General features: G+C 43.9%; 1 protein-coding gene across 10 annotated transcripts in view; it reads right to left on the minus strand.

Moving 5' to 3' along the window:
- LOC146866977 (caspase-7-like) overlaps positions 1-23,293 on the minus strand; it is a 400,007-nt gene that overhangs the window by 33,115 nt on the left and 343,599 nt on the right. For all 10 annotated transcript variants that reach the window (XM_085603337.1, XM_085603340.1, XM_085603338.1 and 7 more), the window contains 2 exons: positions 11,714-11,889; positions 4,831-4,969 (listed from right to left, as the gene is read on the minus strand). In XM_085603337.1, coding sequence (XP_085459463.1) covers positions 4,831-4,969; positions 11,714-11,889 — 315 coding nt within the window. The remainder of the gene's footprint in view (positions 1-4,830; positions 4,970-11,713; positions 11,890-23,293) is intronic.

Genomic DNA, 23,293 nt, shown 5'->3' on the forward strand with positions numbered 1-23,293 from the left:
TCATTGCTATATTTTTTCCTAACACAAATGTGCCGGGTTTCCTTTTCTTTAAGATGTTCAAATGGCGTAAACCCAGTAGTATTGTTTGGTGTAGAGTCATAAACATATATTAGGTTAGCTACGTGTTTTCCACATTACGTCCAGCTGACACAAGGAGAGAAGGCACACGCAATGAGTAGGTGCTTTTAATCTTTTATGAGCCACGCTTTTATCACAGACTTTTATCACAGACTGTAAATAGACTAATTTTAAAATCAGTGCGGAGTGACTCGGCTATTTTCACGAGTTTAGCGTGTTTTTAAAGGAATTGTCTTGTTTTTTAAACTGTGGAATATTTTACTGACTCTCACCTGTCTGAGCGCTGCTGCTCCGCCCGCCCCGGTCCATCACGGCTTGTGCCGATTGTGTGGAGGGCGCGGCCGGGCAGAAAGACGCATTTCCGGGAGGGAGAAGGGGAGGAGCTAACCGGACTCCTCTATTTAAATCTATGTGCAAGCGACCGCGCTCTGACACAAGGAGAGAAGGCACACGCAATGAGTAGGTGCTTTTAATCTTTTATGAGCCACGCTTTTATCACAGACTTTTATCACAGACTGTAAATAGTCTAATTTTAAAATCAGTGCGGAGTGACTCGGCTATTTTCACGAGTTTAACGCGTTTTTAAAGGAATTGTCTTGTTTTTTAAACTGTGGAATATTTTACTGACTCTCACCTGTCTGAGCGGTGCTGCTCCGCCCGCCCCGGTCCATCACGGCTTGTGCCGATTGTGTGGAGGTCGCGGCCGGGCAGACAGACTCATTTCCGGGAGGGAGAAGGGGAGGAGCTAACCTGACTCCTCTATTTAAATCTATGTGCAAGCGACCGCGCTCTGACACAAGGAGAGAAGGCACACGCAATGAGTAGGTGCTTTTAATCTTTTATGAGCCACGCATTTATCACAGACTTTTATCACAGACTGTAAATAGACTAATTTTAAAATCAGTGCGGAGTGACTCGGCTATTTTCACGAGTTTAGCGCGTTTTTAAAGGAATTGTCTTGTTTTTAAACTGTGGAATATTTTACTGACTCTCACCTGTCTGAGCGCTGCTGCTCCGCCCGCCCCGGTCCATCACGGCTTGTGTGGAGGGCGCGGCTGGGCAGACAGACGCATTTCCGGGAGGGAGAAGGGGAGGAGCTAACCTGACTCCTCTATTTAAATCTATGTGCAAGCGACCGTGCAGTGGACGCGCGCAGCGGGCGCGCCGCTGGCGCACCGAAGGCGCGCCGAAGGCAAGCCCGTCTGCGCCCGTCCGCGCCCGTCCGGGCCCAGGGGCCAGGTCCCCGGCGCCCAATCCTCCCACAGACAGGATTGTATACAACAGAAGGGAGTTACTTATACTATCCAAACCTCTGAATTCAACATGCAAACACAGGCTGAATGTAGATAATCATACTCTTAAGTGCCTGCACTGCCAATCTGATTTCAGGCCTGAGAGCCAAATCTCAAATTACTCTACATTACGTTTGGCTCTGCTTAATTGCAGATCGCTAGCCAAACACAAATATGAAATTAAGGACTTGCTCGACGAACATAGGTTAGACACACTATTCCTGACTGAAACTTGGCTCAATGAGAGCTCCACTCCAGATGTTTTAGATACCATGAATGATAATTACAGAATGATGAGGCAGGACCGTGTAGGTCGAACTGGAGGAGGTATAGCCATAATACATAATAGCAATATGACATGTGAGGTCAAACAAGTTGATATAGACAATTGTGCAGCTTTCTCTTTTACTCTATCAACTATAGAGGGTACTATATTAGCCGGATGGCTAATCTACAGACCGCCAGGCCCAGCCACTAATTTCATAACCAGCTTGGTAGACACAGTAGTGCAACCAGCCCTCAGACACAACAACTTCTTGGTGCTTGGTGACTTAAACATTCACTTTGATAATAAGCAAGACCAGGAAGTAAATCTGCTATGTAAGGACCTACTAACACTAAATCTGACTCAAAATGTCACAACACCTACTCACCAAAGGGGTCACATATTAGACCCTATTTTTACTAATAGCAAAGACCTAACGGTCGGACCTCCATGTCCCATTCCGTGGTCAGACCATTACCTAGTTCCTTTTTCTAAACCCTCACACAGGAAATTCCCTAAACAGCCTAAGCATGAAATAACTACTAGGAATTGGAGTAAATTTAACTCCAACTCCTTTTCCCAGGCATTAACAGAAAGGGTACCCAGATTTGAAAAGGACACAAATCGTGCTAATGACCAACTGGATTTATGGATTTCTGAGACACTAAATGAAATAGCGCCATGGAGCACTAGGATCCCGAAAAGGATGGGTGCTACCGCACCTTGGTTTAATAATGAATTGGCTGAAGCCAAAAAGAAATGTAAAAAGCTGGAACGAACTTGGAGGATCAACTACTGCAATAGGGCTAGAGAAGATTACAAGCATGAGCTTAAACAATATCACGCACAAATTAAGAAAATCAGAGGCACATACTACACAGAAAAAATTAACAGAGCTAAAAACGCCCCTAAAGAATTATTCACAATACTGAAATCACTCAAAACCTATAAGGAGATGGAGGAGTACCCTACCTCCAGGGAGAATTGTGATAACATTGCAGAGTTCTGTGCCACCAAGGTCAGGAACATATATGACACCTTCCCTCTAGAGGGACCAGATCAGGAACCAGCACCATAGACTCTAGTATGGAATCGTACGAAGGTGGAACACTGGACGAATTTACTATACAGAGACTTGCTGTACTCACTGACATAGCCAGAGGAATAAAATCCGGCTCACCACTAGATGCTGCAAGACCGGATATAATCATGGAAGGAGCCAACCCCATTTTGCCGCATATACTAGGCATTATCTCGCGCTCCTTCAAAGAAGGTCTGGTCCCCACTAAATGGAAACCAGCTATCGTCAAACCCTTGAAAAAGAACCCTCTTATCAAACACACTGTACTGGAAAACCTACGCCCAATATCCCTACTGCCATTTGTAGCAAAAATTGCGGAAAAAATCACAAATAAACAACTAACTGATCATATTAATAAATACAGCTTACTACACCCTTCGCAATCGGGTTTCAGAAGTGCACACTCAACAGAGTCGGCACTACTCTATGCCACGGAAGCACTAAGGAAACTCGCTGATGAAGAGGAAACTGCTGCTCTGATCCTTCTTGACCTCAGCGCAGCGTTTGACACTGTTTCTCATCAGCTACTACTACTAAGATTGGAAGCATGTGGCATTAGGAACAAAGCTCTGTGCTGGCTGAGATCTTTCCTCTCTGAACGCAGTTTCAGAGTGGCTCAGAAGCCCTACATATCTAAGAGCATGTCTCTGAAGCAGGGGGTCCCTCAAGGCTCTATATTGAGCCCAACCCTCTTTAACCTATATGTAGGCCCCCTGGCTGAGCAGGTGGAACAACATAATGTGTCAATTGTCTCATATGCTGACGATACACAGCTAATTACTACTGTCACAAAAGGAGGAACAAGCAGCCACTCGTTTCTCACAATGCCTATCAGAGGTGGCAGACTGGATGTCCAACCATTGCCTCAAACTAAATGGGAACAAAACTGAGGTAATGATTGTGGGTAGATCGCCAACTATATGGTCATCTGCATGGTGGCCAGTCTCCTTAGGACAATTGCCTAACCCTAAAACTGAAGTAAAGAATCTAGGAATCTACTTTGACTCTAAATTGAGCTTTATCAACCAAATACATAGGGTTGCGGGCAAATGCTATGGAGCTATCAAAGTCTTGAGGAAAATTCTCAATCTCCTGCCTTCCAGCGCTAGGAAAACCATTGTACATGCGACAATAACATCACAACTAGACTATGGAAATGTGCTCTATCTTTTGAACAACAAAGGGGGGTATAGCGAAACTACAGAGGGTACAAAATGCCGCTGCCCGATTAGTACTTGGCCTTCCCAGGAGGGCTAACTCACAGAACGCCCTGGAAAAACTCCACTGGTTGCCAGTAGGAAAGAGGGTCATTTTTAAAGCTCTGTGCTACGGACACCGCATCCTTATGAAATCCAGCCCCAAATACCTACTTTCTCTCCTAACTGAATACATACCTGGTCGGACCCTGCGATCCGCGGATATGGCCTTGGTTAAAACACCGAGGATATATAAAGCCAGAATGGGAGCTCGCTCCTTCAGATATATAGCTGCTAGGACCTGGAATACTCTGCCACTAACCCTGAGAACAGAAACTTCCGAAAGACACTTCCGCAAGCAGTTAAAAACATGGCTGTATAGCAGGACGGAACCCTCATAGACTCAGAACTAGCACCCTTCTTTCGCTGCAATTTCTCTCTCTCTTGTGTCATAGCGCGGGGACACACCGTTGTGGTGTAGCCATGCGCTCTATAAATGTATTAAACTAAACTAAACTAAACTTTAAGAGCCAGCTGGTCACCATCTACAACACCTTTAAGAAAACCTCTCAACCAATCCATTCGTATTTGGTGATTGGAGTACAATATTGCACTTTTCATAATTCTATTCACAAAAAAACATTGGAAAGCTCAGTGAAATCTGACTGCTTAAAATTTAGCAAAGATGTTCAAGGGGCTATAAACTGCTTACCTTTTGCATAGAAAACTTTGGAAAGGCTTCAAGCAATGAGGCAAACTTTGATCCTTGAATCCATGGCAGCCATATTTTCAAATATAACTTGCAAAACTAGAACCAATGATCACAGTATCCAGAAAAGCACAACAAAACACTACCTTCATACACAAAGGAGGCAAAGTGGAAGTATATTTTCAGACCTAGTTAGACCTGTTTCTTACCTGGCACAGTGGAATAGGCAAACAGGAAATCAGCCTCTACCGGTATCTTGTATCGAGGGTTGGCATCCGTCTCCAGAGTGTCGTTGGCGGGTCCTGAGTCAGTCTGTATCCCTTCATCAAATTCTGATCCTCTGCAAGCCTGAGAGTTCCAAACACAGACAAATATGTTTCCTTTAGAGAAAAAGAACTAAGAAGAGCTGCATCGAAAAATCACATAAGTTTTTAGCTACAAACGTGTTTTCATCTGGCTAATTTTATTTAGGGAATATTAACAGTGACTTTTCATTTCGACGGAAAGGACTCTAGAACTTCTAAACACAAGATGACATATTGGGTCTGCACCTGCACACATCAGCCATAGGCACTGCGAGCACAGCACAGATTTGTTGAGGAAATATGTCCTATTAAAGCTACCTCTTTTAGGTTTTCTTTCTATGTCACTTAAGCACCATTCAAGCCAAATCTGTTCTCAGTGATAATAAAATCATAGCAATGTTCAAAGGAATGAGAATAGAATACAGTTTTCTATTGGATTCTCACTGGTTCATTGCTTTGTATTTTTCTACCTGTGGAACTGAATGTTGCACTGTACGGATGTCTACCACACAAAAGACGTCCATTTGAATGCTTCCATACAATTTACAATGTTCTCAGGTTGTTACAGGCCTATACAAAGGGCAACATTCCCAAATGTATCAGCCCAACAACCAAAAGTGGCGCCAGTCTATGTTGCTGGAAGATGAGCTATACAAAACAGAACAATGTAGGCCAAATCGGAAATCCACAAACATTTTTCCACTAGCAGGTGTGACCTACTCCTGCAAATGTAGGAACAAGTCAGAAATGAGCGAATAGTAACAGCCTTACTCGCAGAAAAATCTTGGTGAATAAAGTCAAAGGTGCCTGGTTTTCCCAACTGATTGAAAAAGTTCTAAAAAGCATGTGCTTATTCATTTTGTCACTGATTTGAATTATATGTTTTTTCTTTTTTTAAATAGTTCACTGACCTATTGACGGATCTGCAAGTCCTGAAAAGGTGTCGCTAGGACAGCATTATAACATATATTCACATCAATAGGGAAAGGGCCCCACTGGGCATGGTAGCCATTCTTTCAGATATGTTTTTGTTCTCCTTCCCACCTCCAACCCGATGCGGACAAACTCCTCCTCATTTTGGGGGAGCTTTTATGGAGTTTGCTAGTGCCCGATTCATTCCCGGTACTGACTAGTGAGGTCACACATATCGGATGGACCTGGGAAGGGATACCTAGCCCTCCCAGGTCCATCAAAGGATTGAAGTGGTGGATTGGGCTACGGGAGGGACCAAAGGCATCTATTACTGCCCTCAGCTCCTCCCTAGCCATACCCACCAACTCGATCAACTTTTTTCTGTTGGTGGGGGGTGGAAGGGGGTGGAGATGGAGGGGAAGACGAGCTCTCTTATCCTTCCTTCCACCACCCTTCCTCTCCCACCCCAACAACAGAAGAAATGACATCAGAGCAGGGACTGGAAGGTGAGAGACTAGGATTGTTCCTACTCCTACCCCTTCCAATCTCCACTTCCTGGTTGTTTTTACACAGCTACTTGGCATCAGAATGATTCTCAGTCCAAGAGAAGCATACTCAGGGGCAGGAGCTAGAAGTCTGTGCCCCAACAAGGAGTCTGATACTGTTTGCAATTTTTGTTTATCCTAAGATAAAAATTACACAGTGTTTGGCTCCTTTCTGGGGCGCAGGTACACAATTCTGAGCCCCCGCAAAGAGCCACATGCTATTTGGTTTTTTTTATTAGCCCAGTAAAAAATCCAAACAGCATCGGGCTCCTTGGCATGGCACATACTCTGGGCCATAGTTGAGTGCCTGATACTGTAGAAACTTAGAGATAGCTGCATCTGAAAACGATTTCTCTCAAATTGTTGGAACCTGGTTAAGGACATAGGCTTTAATGGCAAGCTTAGTTAGGAAAGTTCTGGTTGCCGCTAGTGCATAATTGCCCTCCACTGGAAGAGGCTGAGGAGTTTAATGCACAGTGACCCAAACGCCTTGGCCATTGGGTGTGCAGCTTTTCCTATGGGAAGGAGGCCTGGAAGATGCATCTTCGGGGGTGTACCGTTAGTTTGAATTTTTTCCAGCAAGACGAAAGTCACTTGGAGAGAATCAGGATGACAAAACTATGGGCCCGATTCACAAAGGCAAACTGAGACGAAAGTCTAATTTTACGGCTTTCTGTAGCCACAAAAAGATCCAGAAAGTCTAACTTTACCACTTTCAGTATTCACATTGGGCATTTACAAGGAGTAAATGCCCTTTGTGAATACCAAAAGTCGTAAAGTTAGACTTTCGTTTCAGTTTACCTTTGTGAATCGGACCCTATATATTAGAGAAATGCCAAAATGATTAAATATCTCTCCCACGCAAGTAGTCTGTTTTTGTGGAAACGGCATATGTCACCAATAGAAAGGTAAAAAGGGAAGAGGGAAGAGTGTATAGCATGGGGGGAAACATAGATAAGGTTCAGGTAAGTAAGCAAAGTAAAATTAAAAAAAGAAGTAAAGTGGGAGGGTAGACTATGTATGGGCATTAACAAAAGCGAAGGGGAGGTAAAAGAAAAGAAGGGAGTAAAAGGAGGAACAGTAACAGGGGGCGGGGGTATCGGAAAGGGAAAAATGTATATAGGTTAAATGGGGAAGTGGGAATTAGAAACAGTAAAAGTAGTAAAGCAGGAGGGTACAAACGTGTAGATATTAAAGAAAAGGTAGGGGAATTAAAAGAGGGTAAGGGAGCAGAAGAGAGGGTATAGGGTGGGGAAAGGGGAAAGGTATAGGGAGTAGTAGTAAAGGTAAAATTAAAACAGGAGTAAAGCAGGAGGATAGAAGATGTATGTTATCAAAGAAAGGGGAGGTAAAAGAAATTAAAGGAGTTAAAAGGGGAAGGCAACAGAGGAAGATTGTATGGGATGGGGCAAACATAGATGGTAGGGAGTCGTAGTAAAAGAAAAAAGGAGTAAAGTGGGAATGTAAAAGATGTAGGAGTATTAAAGAAACTGAAAGGTAGGTGAAGAGAATACACTTGTAAACAAGTATTGGCATAGCCAATAGGTCTCGCTTTTGGGACCTTCTAAGTATTTAGATATGCAGCACAATATCCTTGGTGCAACCACATCAACTGTTGTGTGGCTAAACACTTTTAAGGTCCCAAAGGTGAGACCTATTGGCTATGCCAATGCTTGGTGTGGTTGTGTGTGTGGTTGTGTGCGGTTGTGTGGTTGTGTGTGTGATTGTGTGTGTGTGGTTGTGTGTGTGTGTGGTTGTGTGTATGTGTGGTTGTGTGTATGTGTGGTTGTGTGTATGTGTGGTTGCGTGTGTGTGGTTGTGTGTGTGTGGTTGTGTGTGTGTGGTTGTGTGTGTGGTTTTGTGTGTGGTTTTGTGTGTGTGTGGGTGCGGTTGTGTGTGTGGTTGTGTGTGGCTGTGTGTGGTTATGTGTGTGTGTAGTTGTGTGTGTGTGTGGATGTGGTTGTGTGTGTGGGTGTGGTTGTGTGTGTGTGGTTATGTGCATATGTGTGGTTGTGTGTGTGGGTGTGGTTGTGTGTGTGGTTGTGTGTGTGTGGGGTTGTGTGTGTGGTTATGTGTGTGTGTGGTTATGTGTGTGTGTGGTTGTGTGTGTGGTTGTGTGTGTGGGGGGGGTGGTTGTGTGTGTGTGGTTGTGTGTGTGTGTGGTTGTGTGTGTGGTTGTATGTGTGGTTGTGTGGTTATGTGTGTGTGTATGGTTGTGGTTGTGTGTGTGTGGTTGTTTGTGTGGTTGTGTGTGTGTGGTTGTGTGTGTGGTTGTGTGTGGGTGGTTGTGTGTGTGTGGTTGTGAGGGTGGTTGTGTGGGTGTGTGGTTGTATGTGTGGTTGTGTGTGTGTGTGTGTGGTTGTGTGTGTGACAGTAATACTAAAAGCATCTCAAAATAAAGGAACACAAACATGGAGTTTGTGGAAAGAGAAAGCACGTTGTAGGTCAAACGGGCGCAGCAAAGCATTGACACAACAACAAAACAAGATCACTTAGCGAAGACTGAGTACTGATAATGGATACACACAGCCCATCATCTTAAGAGTTCGACTGCAGCCAATGTGCACTCAAACCTGCCCCCTCTTTGTGAGTTGCACCCCAGAGTTGTAACTGCTGCACCCACCATAGCGCTTTGAGATCTAAAGCGCTACATAGGTCTAATCGATTAACCAAGCGCCAACATGCTGTGCTTTTAAAGAGAATGTGCCAAACGTTTCCAGCTTCCTCATCATGTCCTCATGAAAGCACCAACGAAAGGACACTGTGAACGTTGTCCAGTCTCACAGTAAGATTTCCTTAATGTTCTTTAAGTCACAAAACAGTAATACTAAAAGCATCTCAAAATAAAGGAACACAAACATCGAGTTTGTGGAAAGAGAAAGCACATTGTAGGTCAAACGGGCGCAGCAAAGCATTGACACAACAACAAAACAAGATCACTTAGCGAAGACTGAGTACTGATAATGGATACACACAGCCCATCATCTTAAGAGTTCGACTGCAGCCAATGTGCACTCAAACCTGCCCCCTCTTTGTGAGTTGCACCCCAGAGTTGTAACTGCTGCACCCACCATAGCGCTTTGAGATCTAAAGCGCTACATAGGTCTAATCGATTAACCAAGCGCCAACATGCTGTGCTTTTAAAGAGAATGTGCCAAACGTTTCCAGCTTCCTCATCATGTCCTCATGAAAGCACCAACGAAAGGACACTGTGAACGTTGTCCAGTCTCACAGTAAGATTTCCTTAATGTTCTTTAAGTCACAAAACAGTAATACTAAAAGCATCTCAAAATAAAGGAACACAAACATCGAGTTTGTGGAAAGAGAAAGCACATTGTAAGTCAAACGGGCGCAGCAAAGCATTAACACAACATGTTCTTTGATGTTTGATGTTCTTTGAACGAGAACATCAAAGGGGCGCCGCAAAAGTGATCGCGGGCGAAAGTGAAAGTGATCGCGGGCGCTTAATGAGCATGACGAGGTTTGCCATATGGTGCCTCTGCTCCTAAGCGCGCGCCCGCGCACATGCACTATAGCTCTAGGCTGGCCATGGTAGCACGTTTTTGAGCCCTCACAAAAAGTCTTGCCAGACCAGCGCATGCGCTGGATCAGGCGAGACCTAAAAAGGAAGAGGCTAATGGGTGATGAAACAACCTCTAAACAATAAACAAATGAAGAAATTAATCTTTCTTAAAAATGGGTTTCTCCAGATTTGATAAGTCAAACTGGAGAAAACCATGAATTAAACAAAATCATCAAGAACGGGTTTACGGCAGCTATTTGTCAGTGACACTTTGTATATATTTCATCAGAAACACATACAGCCTCTTAAGGAACTTCACTTTGCTGGAAAAGGCTGTCACCAGCTGCAAGTCCTTGTTGCCATGGAGTGTGCAAAGATTGTCCGGAACTATAGTGCAATTTCCAGGAGCAGCACTAGGGATTGCTGGAGGTGCACCAGCACCTGACATTCAGAATCAAGTGGAGCAGGGTCACCGGACTTCAATCTCCCATTCAGAGCATCCAAGAAGAAGTCTAAGCTAAGGCTACATAACAGCATAGAGACAATCTCTGAAATTAGATCCATGGAAAGCTTGGAGGCATTGGGTAACTCCTGATCCAGCTGCTTCTTGGTCTGATGGGTCTGACCTACTGGTGATGGAATCCCCTGTCCCTGAGAGACAGTGGGAAGGTAGATTCAGAAGATACCGACTCCTTTCGATTATAGGACACTTAATATACACATTACTACACAGTGGGATGCCAGTTTTGAATAATGCAGGACTATTGATCGGCCCATAGGTTCAATTGGCATTAGTGGGTCTCCTGCTGCCTAACTATGCTATGAATAACCTGGTGCATAATTATACTCTGAAAACATTTGACAACCCACACAGCAAATTCCAGCTGCCTTTTTCTCAGTGCTGGAAGGATCAGCAACTAATGTACTGACTGGCAAGATTGGATTTAGCACACTGGCACTCCCAGCTTCCCAAATTCTTTCTTGCAAAATGTGTTGGGGTCAAGACCACATGTGTGGTGTCAGTATTGCAGAACACCCTTATTCTGTCCGTGCGCTTCACTGCATAGACCTGGGAGACTAGCAACTGATAGCAAACATTTTAGTTAAAGAATGCCCTAGACGAGGACTGGATATCCCCAATTGCTATTTACAATAGGGAGCTGAAAGTGGTCTGGCTTCAATAGACGTATTTCAAAATACTACTCAACTGGTATTGGTCCCCTTAAAAACTGTAGAGAGCAAACTCTTGTGCAAACAATCTTCATTGGCGATGGAAGGCATGGGAAGGACTGATTTCTGACAAAGCTGCATTATTTATAGCCTCTTTAAAATTGAGCGTACTGGGTGGAAATTCAGGTCCTACCACTGTGAAAAGGCCATTTCAACATTTATTAAAGTTTTCTGCGATTATTATTCTTTTATGTATGTAATTATAGTGTGTTATAAAATGTTTCCCTTTTCACTTACTACAGCATGCTGCGCGTGACCAAGAGTCTTTCTATTTAATGACAGGCGACAGTTCATCCAAGGCTCTTCAGAATCCAATGCTGGGCAAAAAAGAATCTTTCTATCTCTCTTTCCTCAGAGTCATTACTAGGATGTTTGCAGTCAGGACAGGAAAAGCTGAATAAATCGTTTGCTATGGCTCAGTACAGAAAACGTTAAGTACTCAAGAAAGAACGTGTGAAAAGCTATAAAACATTTAGAAACGTAATTTATTTGCAAATGTAATTATTCAACTATGCATTTTAATATAACTACCTAATGTAGAACCCTCAAAACCCAACAATGACAAAAGAATTCTTACCTGGATGAAAAAAAGTTTGGGTTTTCCAACAAGACTTTTGCATTTATCTCCTCTAAAAAGCGTAGTCATGGTCTTTATTGGCACTGCCCTGTCTGTCCCATAGATAAGTCCCTCTTCACCATGGCTTAAAAGGATGCAGGCAAAGCAGGCATAATCACTGTGGTCTTCTTCAGCAACTGCAAAATAAACAAAAAATGTAATTTTTCCCAATGATGGAAAACCAGACGCGGCCGGCACAGGTAACAGCAGTGGGGCGGGGTGTGGGGGGGGGGGGGGGCGGGAGTCGACAGACGACAGGATAGGGAAAATAAAATAATAACATAAATAAAACCACATACCTTGTGCTTGCTGCATCGGCGATGCGGCGAGGGCAAGCTAAGTGGTTTAATGAATTTTTTTTATTTTACTTTCCCTATTCCGTCATCTGTCGACTTCTAGAGGCCGCCCCACACTACCGCTGTTACTTGTGCCAGCCGCGCCTGTGGAAAACCCTCAATAACAACACCAATGTACCCATGCAAATGAGGGAATGCCCTCTGGTGATAGCACTAGCACTATATATGTACCAGTGCTATCTGTATTACAGAAGGGGAAAATACAAATGGGCAAAGCAGAGGTGCAAAGGTCCAGAAGACAGTTCAGCTTCGATGACAGGATAGAGACATATCAACAGATATGCAGCACACAAGGAGTCACATGAGGGGACAACATACCCTGCAGGAAACACATCGGCAAAGAGGTGATACAGGGAGATTTAGGTAGGCTGGGGTTTTAATATTGATATCCTGCTCTTTGAACTTTGTGGGCTTTTTAATTTCTTTTTATTTTTCATGAAAATCAAAAAGCAATCGGGTGACAATTAGATACATGCATGATGGCAAGCAGTCTGTTAGCACAATGTGGTACATAGTCCATTAATACTCACTCTTCCACATGCCCTGCTCCTCCCCAGCAACTCTCAGATCTGTAAGTATGTCCAGACCTTCCGTCCCCAAGTGTTTTGAGCAACACTCAGCACAGGAATACATACGTTTCCCCAATAAGCATTCCACTTTCCCCCACACATTGGTCCATTTATGTGGACATCCTCTACTTTCAAAGACTGCCTATTCCACATACATGCACCAGTCAATATCTCTCTTCAAGTCCCTTACTGTGGTGCAGTGTCCACTCCCCAAAATCTGGTCATGTTTCGTTTGGTCACCATCAGTCCCTGTGTCGCCCAGAGACGGTCCAAGTGGACGAGATCTGTTTTGCCCTAAATGTTCAAGAGACCCCCTTTCGCCGAAGGCTCTAACCCACCTCCACACACTCACAAAGCAGACAACTACCTCTGCGAAACACCTCTGCAGCACTGGGCAGCCCCACACCATATGACAGAACGTCTCTTCTAGTTCTCACTTTTTGGGTAAAGTGCCACGTCTATCTTACCCATTTCCTCTAATGCAGTGACTGCATAACAATTCCTGTGGAGGATCTTCAACTGTGTGAGGCAGAAACACAAGCGTATGGCCACCTCACATTGGGAGGCCAAGGCCTCGGGCCATTCGTTGTTCTCCACACCACCTAGGTCCCTCTCCCTGACTTCTTTCAGTCAAAGCAGAGTATTGGGGGAGTTATTTAACAACTTCTCATATGTGAGGGAGATCACCCTTTTGGGTAAATAGCCATCCAGCAGTAAATCCTCGAGAGGGGAGGATTCAGGGAGGTCCTCTCCCTTCAGGATCGCTTTATGCAGGACAACGGACTTGTAAATATCTATAAACTTCCATGGGCGCCAACTGGTACTCATTATGTAGCTCAGAGTAGGGAAACACATCGCCCCTTTTCCATAAGTCTCCCACTCAAGACAGACCAATAGGATCCCACTTATAGAAGCCCCTACTTTATAGGATGGGCGCGAGGCGTCTCTCTATAAAGAAACAGATATCTCAAGCGGGGAGCAGTACCATGAATAACGCAAACACCAGACGATGACAAAAAAAATATAAGGAAATAAAAATTAATTGTACAAAAGTATTTTATTCAAACTAGAAAAATATGTAAATATTTTAAAGGATTTTTATAATGTTTTACATATATAATAGAACAAATCAAATAACAAACATACATATTTTCCTTTCAAAAATACACCTACAAAAACAATAATATATTTCATAAAGTGTCTCCCTGTCCAAGTGGATCATGACAAAATAATAACTTAAAACTTCATCATGTCAATTACACAACAGCACTCTCTCATTAAATCAGTCATACCACAATCGCATCAGTACATCTGTCATACTGTCAAAGCCAACCAATAAAAAAAGACATATATAGTAAGGAGCCACAGATGAAAATGATAGTGGTATCATGTACAACCCGTTATCTGGGTGGAACAGTACAATGCTATATAAAGATGTACAGCTGGGTTTTGGCTGGAGTACAATGAGTATTTATATCTGTTAATTGATAACCAAGAATAGCCATATACATTTTAATCAATTAAATAACATTGGTTTCATGTGCTCGTGGAGAGAGGGAATAGTAGGTAGAAAATATTTGAACAGTTCAACTTCCTCTCTTTCTTTTCATGTACCACTGCCTGGTTCCAGTCATACAAAGAACCAATGCCCGCATCGTACCAACCCCTCATCAATTTCTGCAGCGCTATTCTGGGGGACCACCATCCCACAGGAGTGTGGGGGCCTCACTGTCTATGGCACGGAAGTAGGACTGTGGTATTGGGTATGGCATGTTTTGAAGTGCGTACATTAATCTAGGGAGGAATATCATTTTGAATAGGGCCGCTTTTTCTGGTAAGGAAAGAGGCAGGGTTCTCCAATGCTTCACATCCCTTTTCAATCGCTGGAGCGAGGGGCTTAAGATTACGGGAGTAAAATGCATCGTGATCCCTTGTGATAAAGATGCCCAAATAATAGAATCCTTCTGCCACCACTGTGGCCTCACTGTCCGCTAGAGTATCGGAGGCCTGTCTTGCAAAACGTAAATTAGTGACTTGTTCCAATTAATGTTGTTACCATTGTATTTGCAATAGAGGGTGAATATGTGCAAGACTCTGTCAAGTGTGGAGGGTGGGTGGGCCACATAAAGCAGGATGTCAGCCGCATAGAGGGAGATGCGGTCCTCCCAATCTCTGGTCCATATTAGTCCGCTAACCAAGGGGTTGCTTCGGACCCATGCTGCCAACATTTACAGAACCATCAATGTTGACTTACTCCTGATTCTCAAAACTGTTAATGTCTCTTTAATCTTAAACGTGTGCCCAGGACTGGTTTGCCATGCTGCCAGTGGCTCCAGTATTAAAGCAAAAATCAGCGGTGAGTTCTGAAAGTCCTGCCTTGTTCCCCTCTGAAGAGGAAAGAATGCTGATGTGCCCCCATTCAGTGTAACCAGAGCCAGAGGGTCGGAGTACACCAAACGGATCCAAGAAACAAATCGGGGACAGAATCCCATCCGTTCCAGGACTGCGCACATAAAGGGCCATTCCATGGTGGCAAACGCCATTTCCACGTCCAAGAACAGCACAAGTGTATCCTCACGGACTTTGGCTGCTCGCACCAAGACCACATGTAGACGCTGAGGGTTAAGTGCCATGTCTATGGTTTTGGAGACTTGGACTCACAGGGATGGGAGATATGCTGTGAAAAGTGTTATGTTGGGGAGTGAGGTAGCCGCACTCAACACACATGGACCAGGACCAGAATTACTTTCTGCTAAGACTTCAAGGAAGATGGTAAGTTTTGATTAGGGTCCCTAAATCTGGCTGGGGACTATAATCTTGTATGGATGGGGTTCTAGATAGAGCATGCTCATCAAGGAATAAACGATTAAGGTGGGGCCTTTTCTTTTTAATTTTTTTTATTTATTGGTAAGCCAATGAGTGATAATATACATTTACAAAACATAATATTTCAGCCAAAAAATACTTCAAAATATCGAGGGGGGGGAAGGGGAGTGAAAAGAGCAAGAAAAATGAAGAGAACAGAAGGAACGTATACATTCACATGGAGTTTGTGTAGGGTCATAATGGTCAATACTTTCCTCCCATCTATAGCCACCATGGATACATATATATCAGTTCAAATATACCATACCCCAGATGTATAAAAGACATATAGAAAAAAAAAAACAACAAAAAAACAGGACAACACAAGGGATAAATCAGCGACCGTTAAACTATAGCAGGCGCCAGGTGGTCAACTAAAGCACCTCATATCTTTATAGCCAGTCTCTGTTTTTGCGGCCCTTAAGGGCATATAAACTATGTTCCAAATTACAGACGGCATATAGCCTTCATCTTCACATTTCGAAAGATGGTGGCTCTTTCTGTCACCACAATGATGCTATACATAATCTAGCCATGGCTACTGCTATAAATATTAAGTATCTAAATTTAAGCATCTCATGATTAGCCATTGCGCCTTCCAAAACTCCCAGAAGCATAACAGTAGGTGTAATCATGGTCTGTGCCCCTTTAACCTCCGTCAAGAAATCCTCCATCCTGATAATCAGTTGTCTCAGCTCTGGACACGCAAAAAACATATGCAGACCATCGGCCTGATCCATCCCACACCGCGTGGATTTGCCATCATTTGGCCCGCCCCATAGTGCAATTTTAGCAGGGGTGTAGTATAGATTAAACATGGCTTTGTAGTGCTGTGTTTTACGACTGGAGGATACCAGGAGCTTTTCAGCCAGAGCGATAGACTCTTGTAGAATATTCCCTCCCTGAGATAGTCTGGTGTTCCATTTTAGATTCTGTGCCTCCACATCATCAAGTTGCACTTCGATGAGACTTTGATATAAAACGCCTATCTTTCCCCTTCCCCTAACAACATCTACAAGGTTGTTTTTATGAGCCAGGCACTCCACAGCCACCTTTTTTAGTAAGTAGTCGCGAATCTGCAGGTATTTGAAAAATATCCTTCTTAGGGAGGTCACATTCAGAAACCAATGAAGGATAGGAACTAATACCACTGTTATCTACTAAATCTCCCGAGGTCAGGATACCTTTTCATCGCCATCTAACCATTGTGGCATCAAAAAAAATAGATGAGAGCAGTGCTGAAGAAGAAGTTGGCGTATAAAAATTCATCCTGCTTATCTGTAAATGGCTCTGGACCTGGAGCCATACTTTAGGAGCAGCTTGGACCACCTTAAAACGGGTTTTCTTATAGTAACTAGGCTCTCGATTCTGAAAAAAGCCCCTCTCTGCTTCTGATCCCAGTAGCATTTGAAACATATGTGGGGACTCAGCATCCTTAACTTCTTCTTTCCCAACCAGTAAGATTCCCATACGCTGAAGTAGGCATGCCCAATAATATAACAGGAAATTAGGCACTGCCCAGCCCCCACGTGACAGTGGTAAATGCATATATTTCCCTGCTCGTCTAGGCTTCCCTTGAACACACATAAAACTGCTACATATAGATTGCAGTTTCTGGAGTTGCTTTCCGGTGAGTTCCAGGGGCACCGACCTAAAGTAATACAAAACCTTGGGTAAGATGTTCATCTTTAAGGCATTGCATCTTCCTACCATTGACAGATGTAAACCTTCAATTCTATCTAATTCCCTTTTAATTTTCGGCACCATGGTGTCCCAGTTTGAGTGTACCATCTTGCCCAAACATGCGTTAAAACGGACCCCCAGGTATGTTGCCTCCTCCATAATCCTGGGATCAGTAAATAGTCCTTGATTTGTGCATACTATTTTTGTTTTGGCTATATTTAATTTAAAGCCAGATCTTTGCCCAAATACCGTTGCTAGCCGTTCAATCTCAACTAGGGCCTTAGCTGGATCTGGCGAGACAAAAGCAATGCCATCTGCATATGCTAAGACATTGGCCTTTTCTTGCCCAGACCTCGGCGATTGAACACCTAAACTATTCTCCAATAGGTTTAAAAATGGGTATATATAAAGGGCAAAGAGTAGAGGGGAGCACGGACAGCCTTGCCTAGTGCCCCTTGATATTACGACTGGCTCAGATTCGAGCCCTAATGCACAAATTCGAGCCACAGGTGATCTATACATAGTTCTAAATGCTCTGACGAGGCCAGGGCCGAAACCTTGCCACAGCATAGTTGCCCATAAATATTCCCAAGAGACACAGTCAAACGACTTTTCTGCATCACGCAGCACTACTCCACATGGAGCTTGTTGAACATTAGCAGAACCCAACAGGGTAACTACCTCTTCCTAGAGTAAAGCAATGTTGGTGGACAGATACTATGGGGGTAATCACTCGGTAAAGGCATGTAGCCAAGACTTTCGCATAGATTTTCCCATCACAATTTAGATGAGAGATTGGTCTATACGACCCAGGTAACGTGGGTGGCTTTTTTTGTTTTTTTTAATAATAATGTTAGCTTTATCCCACTATGATGGAGCTTCCCCCTTCTGCACTTCCTGAAACAGAGTAAGCATGTCTGATTGTAGCTTGGCTAAAAAGGTCTTGTAGAATTCTAATGGGAGTTTTTCAGGCCTGGCGGTTTACCTGTTGCTAAAGACCCCACAGCCTCCACAAGCTCTTCTAAGGTTATAGGCTCCTCCAAATACCCTAGATCATCTGAGCTCAGCATCCTCCTGTATGGATCTTTATATAAAGACTCTGTTTTATCCTGGCTGGTTTGATCTTCCGTTTACAATTTCTCATAAAAGGCCCTGAAGACCTCCAGGATTTCCACGGGTGTTTCAACTAGTCTTCCAATTGAGTCTGCAATCGTAGTAATAACACCTTTAACCTCCTTGCACCTGGATTTTCTTAGCTAGGCATCTGCCAGTTGCCTCCCCATACTCATACCATTCCCTTCTATAAAGGTGGAATTTATTAGCAATGTCCTTTGCCCACCGTGCATTTATCCTGGCTTTACAGTGCACTAACTCATTTTGCACGTGAGTAGTGTCAAAATTCCCCTGCAGAGCTTGTATTAAAGTATACTCAGCATTCTGTTGGTCCTCGTATAACACCTGTATAGCCTGCTACTGCTGTTTTTGAGCATATAATCCAAAGCTCAAAATGACCCGCTGGAGCCCTGCTTTGAGAGCATCTCAAACCATGCCATTAGAGTTATGATTGATAGAGAGAAATTGATTTAACCACTCTCGAATATGGGAGATAGTGTTCATTAAGCAGTAGCTTTCTGTTCAATGAAAAAGTTCCTCGAGGTCGAACCACACCATGCATTACAAGTTTCAGCAACAGTGGGTTCAGTGGGTTATGATCTGAGGTGACCCTTGGGAAAGCCTGCACCTGTGCCTCTGCTAGATATGTTTTGGTGATAAAAAAAATAGTCTAACCTTATGAGCATTTGATGCGGGCAAGAGTAGTACGTATACCCTGGGTCAGGATGTTTTAACCTAGGCCAGGCATCAGCTAGGCCATGATCATACAGAAGTTGCTGCAAGGCCTTATCAACTTTAGGTTTCCGACCACTATGTTTATCTCCAATGGCACATGGAGTGACTTCCTCCAGTTGAATATTAAAATCCCCACACAATATCAACGGGGATGCCCAGGAGGCCAGCTATGATAATCTAATATCTTTGCTTCCTCATAGTTAGATCCGTATACAGAGCATACTGTATATTTCTTATTGGAAGCTGCACATTCAATTATCGCCCACCGGCCATATTTATCCGCAAGGGTCTTACCAACCGATAAAAAACTTGTCTTAGCAAGAATAGCCATACCTCTTGTAGTGGTCCCCTGCGATGTACACACCAAGAGCTTGTACCCTAGCTCTCTAAGCACTTATGCTTACTCCAAGGGATATGTGTCTCTTGAAGGCAGACCACGTCTGGAGATATAACTCTGATTTCCCGTGCTACTCTTTGCTGCTTGGCTCTGTCATTAAGACCGCATACATTAAACATGCAAATAGACAATCTATCCATCATTGATCCATTATGAGCTACAACACCAACCCCCTCTCTCCCAGCACGTCACATACTTTACTCCTAATTGCTTTAAATCATTTATTGGCTTATTTTGAATTTTCACCCCCTGTGACCCAGCAGCAGCCTCCCCCCTCCCAAGAAGACCCCCGCACCCACACCGGTGCTTCCTCTGCCAGCGGAAGCCCCCCAACACCCCAAACAATGAGGCTGAAAGACCCATTGGTCTTGTGTGATGGAAAGCCTCGCAGCAACGCCAATCAATCCCCCCATCCTCTCAACTCACCCAACCCAATCCATTATATACAAAAAAGACAAAGCACAGCACACTAGAAAAGTTTATAGCTCAGAGCTGTAGGTGTATAGCTAACTTCAGCTAACATTACTAGAGCCAATCTAATTTTGTATTAGTGCTGTCCCCTTAGCTAAGATTAATATCCTGCAAACATTCTTTGGCCTTAATCTCAGATGTAAAACATTTATTTTTATCTTTATATATTACCTTAAGTTTGGCTGGATTCAGAAGAAACGCGTGAACGCCTTTGCCCTGGGAAGGACTTATTAACTGCCGAAGCTGCCACCTTTTTTCAACCATTGTTTGGCAGTAATCTCGAAGAACAAAGAACTCAAACCCATTTCCCTTCCTCTGTCTATCAATATTGCTCTGGGTCAGGAAATAGAGTGGCGAGCCCCTGGATGAGTACCCTGTTGAAAAGGAAATCGATGAAAAGTCCCAAAATAAACTTCCATGGATCAGAGCCTTTAACACCTTCCGGTACGCCAAGGACTCTTAAATTATTACGCTGACGGCGATTTTCCATGTCTTCTAACTTCCATGCAATATCACTCTTCTGGGATGCCAGAGCATCAGTGGCAGCTGTCTGCGTGATCATATCATCCTCAAGTGTAGAGATCCTATTCTCTGCTTCCGATATCCTCCCAGCAATTTCTGAGAAGGACTTTGCGACGCGACAAAGTGAGTTCTGGAGCTTACGACAGGCGCCTTCTGTCGTTTGACTCTGAGCCAGGGATTCATCTCTAAGTGACATAAAGGACTCATAGATAACAGAAAGAGAGATATCTCCCGGGGACTCTGTTGGATTGTGCAGATCTTGTCTCGCTATCTGTCATGGGCCTGAGCCTGTGCTCAAATTGGAAGAGAGAGGGCTGTCCCAGACAGGTGCAGCGGTTGAATCACCATGCTCTCCGGATATAGACATTGGTAACTTCATTCGTACAGTGCCCCTGTCAGATGTCATGGCCCAATTCCCTGGGTACTCCTCATCCTGGTGGGTGCTACTGGTCTCGCTCCACTGACCGTTTGATGACCCTGAGGGCATTTCTGACATCTGAAGTGATTCATCCACCTGATGAGTTTGAGTGATCTGATAGAGGGAAAAAAAGGTCGCCAGCATCTGCCTCAGACTGATCTGTGGGAATAGGATTATTCCCCTCCCTTGACTGGTGTATGACCCCATCCAACTTGTTTACCTCTACCACCAAACCGGCAGATGCAGGCTCTAGCGTGTCTTTCCCAGATACTCTCTGTACTTGATGTATTTGCCCCCCGACACATCAGACACCTGAGTCACATTGGCCCCGGAGGCGTGCACTGAGGGATTGCCCAAAATATTATCCTGCCTTCCATGAGTCTGATCAGTATCAGTAACAAGTCCCGCTACCCCTGGATCACCGAGGCTCAACTCATCTATCGAGCGTTTACAGCAGCTTCCTCCATCAGGCTCCCTTCCTGCTTCGCATTTTTCCCTTTTCTGGCCAGCAAAAAAATTGCAGGGGTAACTTTCTTTCCTGGACCAGCAGGCCAGTTGCTTTTATATCTCGAAGCACTTCCGCTGCCTGCAACCACTCCATGTTGTTGTGTGTCTTGGGCAGTTTCCGGGAATGCACCAGCCCAGAGGAATCTCCTGCATGCGTCTTGCTTCCACAAGCGTTCCTCGGTGGCATTTCCACTCCGCTTGCCACAGACAGAGCTGGGAATCGACACATTCCCCATGGGAGGCACCACACCAACTGAGCACACGGGACCACCGATGGCAAGCCACAAACCGCCATCCAGCGAACCGTGAGCAGATCCCATATCTTGCCATACACCGCCAGATGGAATTCAGCGGTAATGCTCAGTTAATCAGCCTCAATGCCGTGCTTGAATGATCTGCAAGAGCTTACTCGGCCAGCAGCGCGGCCGCCATCTTGACTATGTTACATATTTCCATCAAGCTGGGGCCATCTCAAAAGAAATCAAGGACATTGCGCTAGTGGATGTATGGAGAGTGAAGCATCACAAAGATAGGAATGACTTATTTTATTCAACAGTTAATCATACCTATGCCAGAAATTACAAGACTCTGCTATCCAGCCATATGATAGTGGCCACTAGAGAAGCAGAAAATTGATTGATCACAGGCTGGATGTGTTTTGTTGGATTTCAGTTTCCTTTACGGGAAGGGGGAAGCTAGGAATGTATTTGCTACGGGATGCCCTCACTAAAACAGAAATCTCTAAGGCTACTGACTAGTACAATGGCACACTTATATGCTGAAAGCAGTCTTGTAGGATGCACTAAAGGCAGTAATTAGAGGGAAGCTGATGGTGCTGATTGCTGTGGCCTGGAGGGAAAAACTGTACTACAGTCTCTCCTGAAGCAAAATTAAATACACAAGAAATAAAGCAAAAAAGCTCTGGGTCCAGAGCTGACTTGAGGGCTTTGAACTCACAAAGGGATCACTTGAGTACAATGGTCTTGTAGGCCCTTAAAAACAAAATGCATGTGACAAAGGCAGAGGTTGAATAGACTAAAAGCGTTACATAATGGGGTGTAGTATGTGGTTTTAGAAATAGTGAATTAAGATTTGTTTTTAAAAGAAAAATGAAAGCAAACATGTTTTCTTCCTATTGTGTTAGCGTTTGTGCTAACAGCCACAAAGAGGAGGAAGCACAATAAACATTCTCTGCATGATGACGTTTCTGTAGCTGATGCTGCTTCAGGCTCAATAGTTAGGCTCGAGAATTTTTTTTTTTACGGAGTTTTATATAGTGCGAACCTGACCCGGTATCGGGTATCAGAGTACTTTTCATAGCACCAGTTGCATTACATGAGGACACATTCATTTTTGTTAGGCACGGGGTGATTAAGGGATTAGACTCTCTTGAAGCTGAAAGGAAGACCTTAATGAAGAATACAAAGTCCTGAAGCCGAACAAATTCCCAGGCCTGTATTGCTACAGATCCTTTTCCATCAAGATATCCCCAAAAAAGAAAAAAGTGTTCTAATCATTCTCATTTGCTCAGGGAGAGCCTCTAACTATGGAGGAAGTGACTGTATTGGTTAACCCCAAATCCATGACGTTGCTAAATGTCAACGTTAAAATAAATATAAAGGTGTGCTTTTTGTTGTTACCTCCTTGATCCCGGATAATCATTCAGACCTCGTCTTGCGGAGGCAAACAACTGATAATGTCCAAAGCCTAGTTCACCTTGGGAAAAAAAAGAAGCCTAAAAAAAAATCTGATCAATTTTGTTTACACTAAATGCTGAAAAATCCTTTGATAAGGTCAACTGTTAATTTATGACTGATGTAAGGGGGAGATTTTGACTGTGGCAGCTGTTAATCGATAAAGTACTAGCAAGATGTGGTACACACACATTTTGGCACATTTTCCCAA

This window comes from Triturus cristatus, chromosome 1_2 (assembly GCF_964204655.1).
Source record: "Triturus cristatus chromosome 1_2, aTriCri1.1, whole genome shotgun sequence".
In the NCBI taxonomy this organism is placed as follows: Eukaryota; Metazoa; Chordata; class Amphibia; order Caudata; family Salamandridae; genus Triturus; species Triturus cristatus.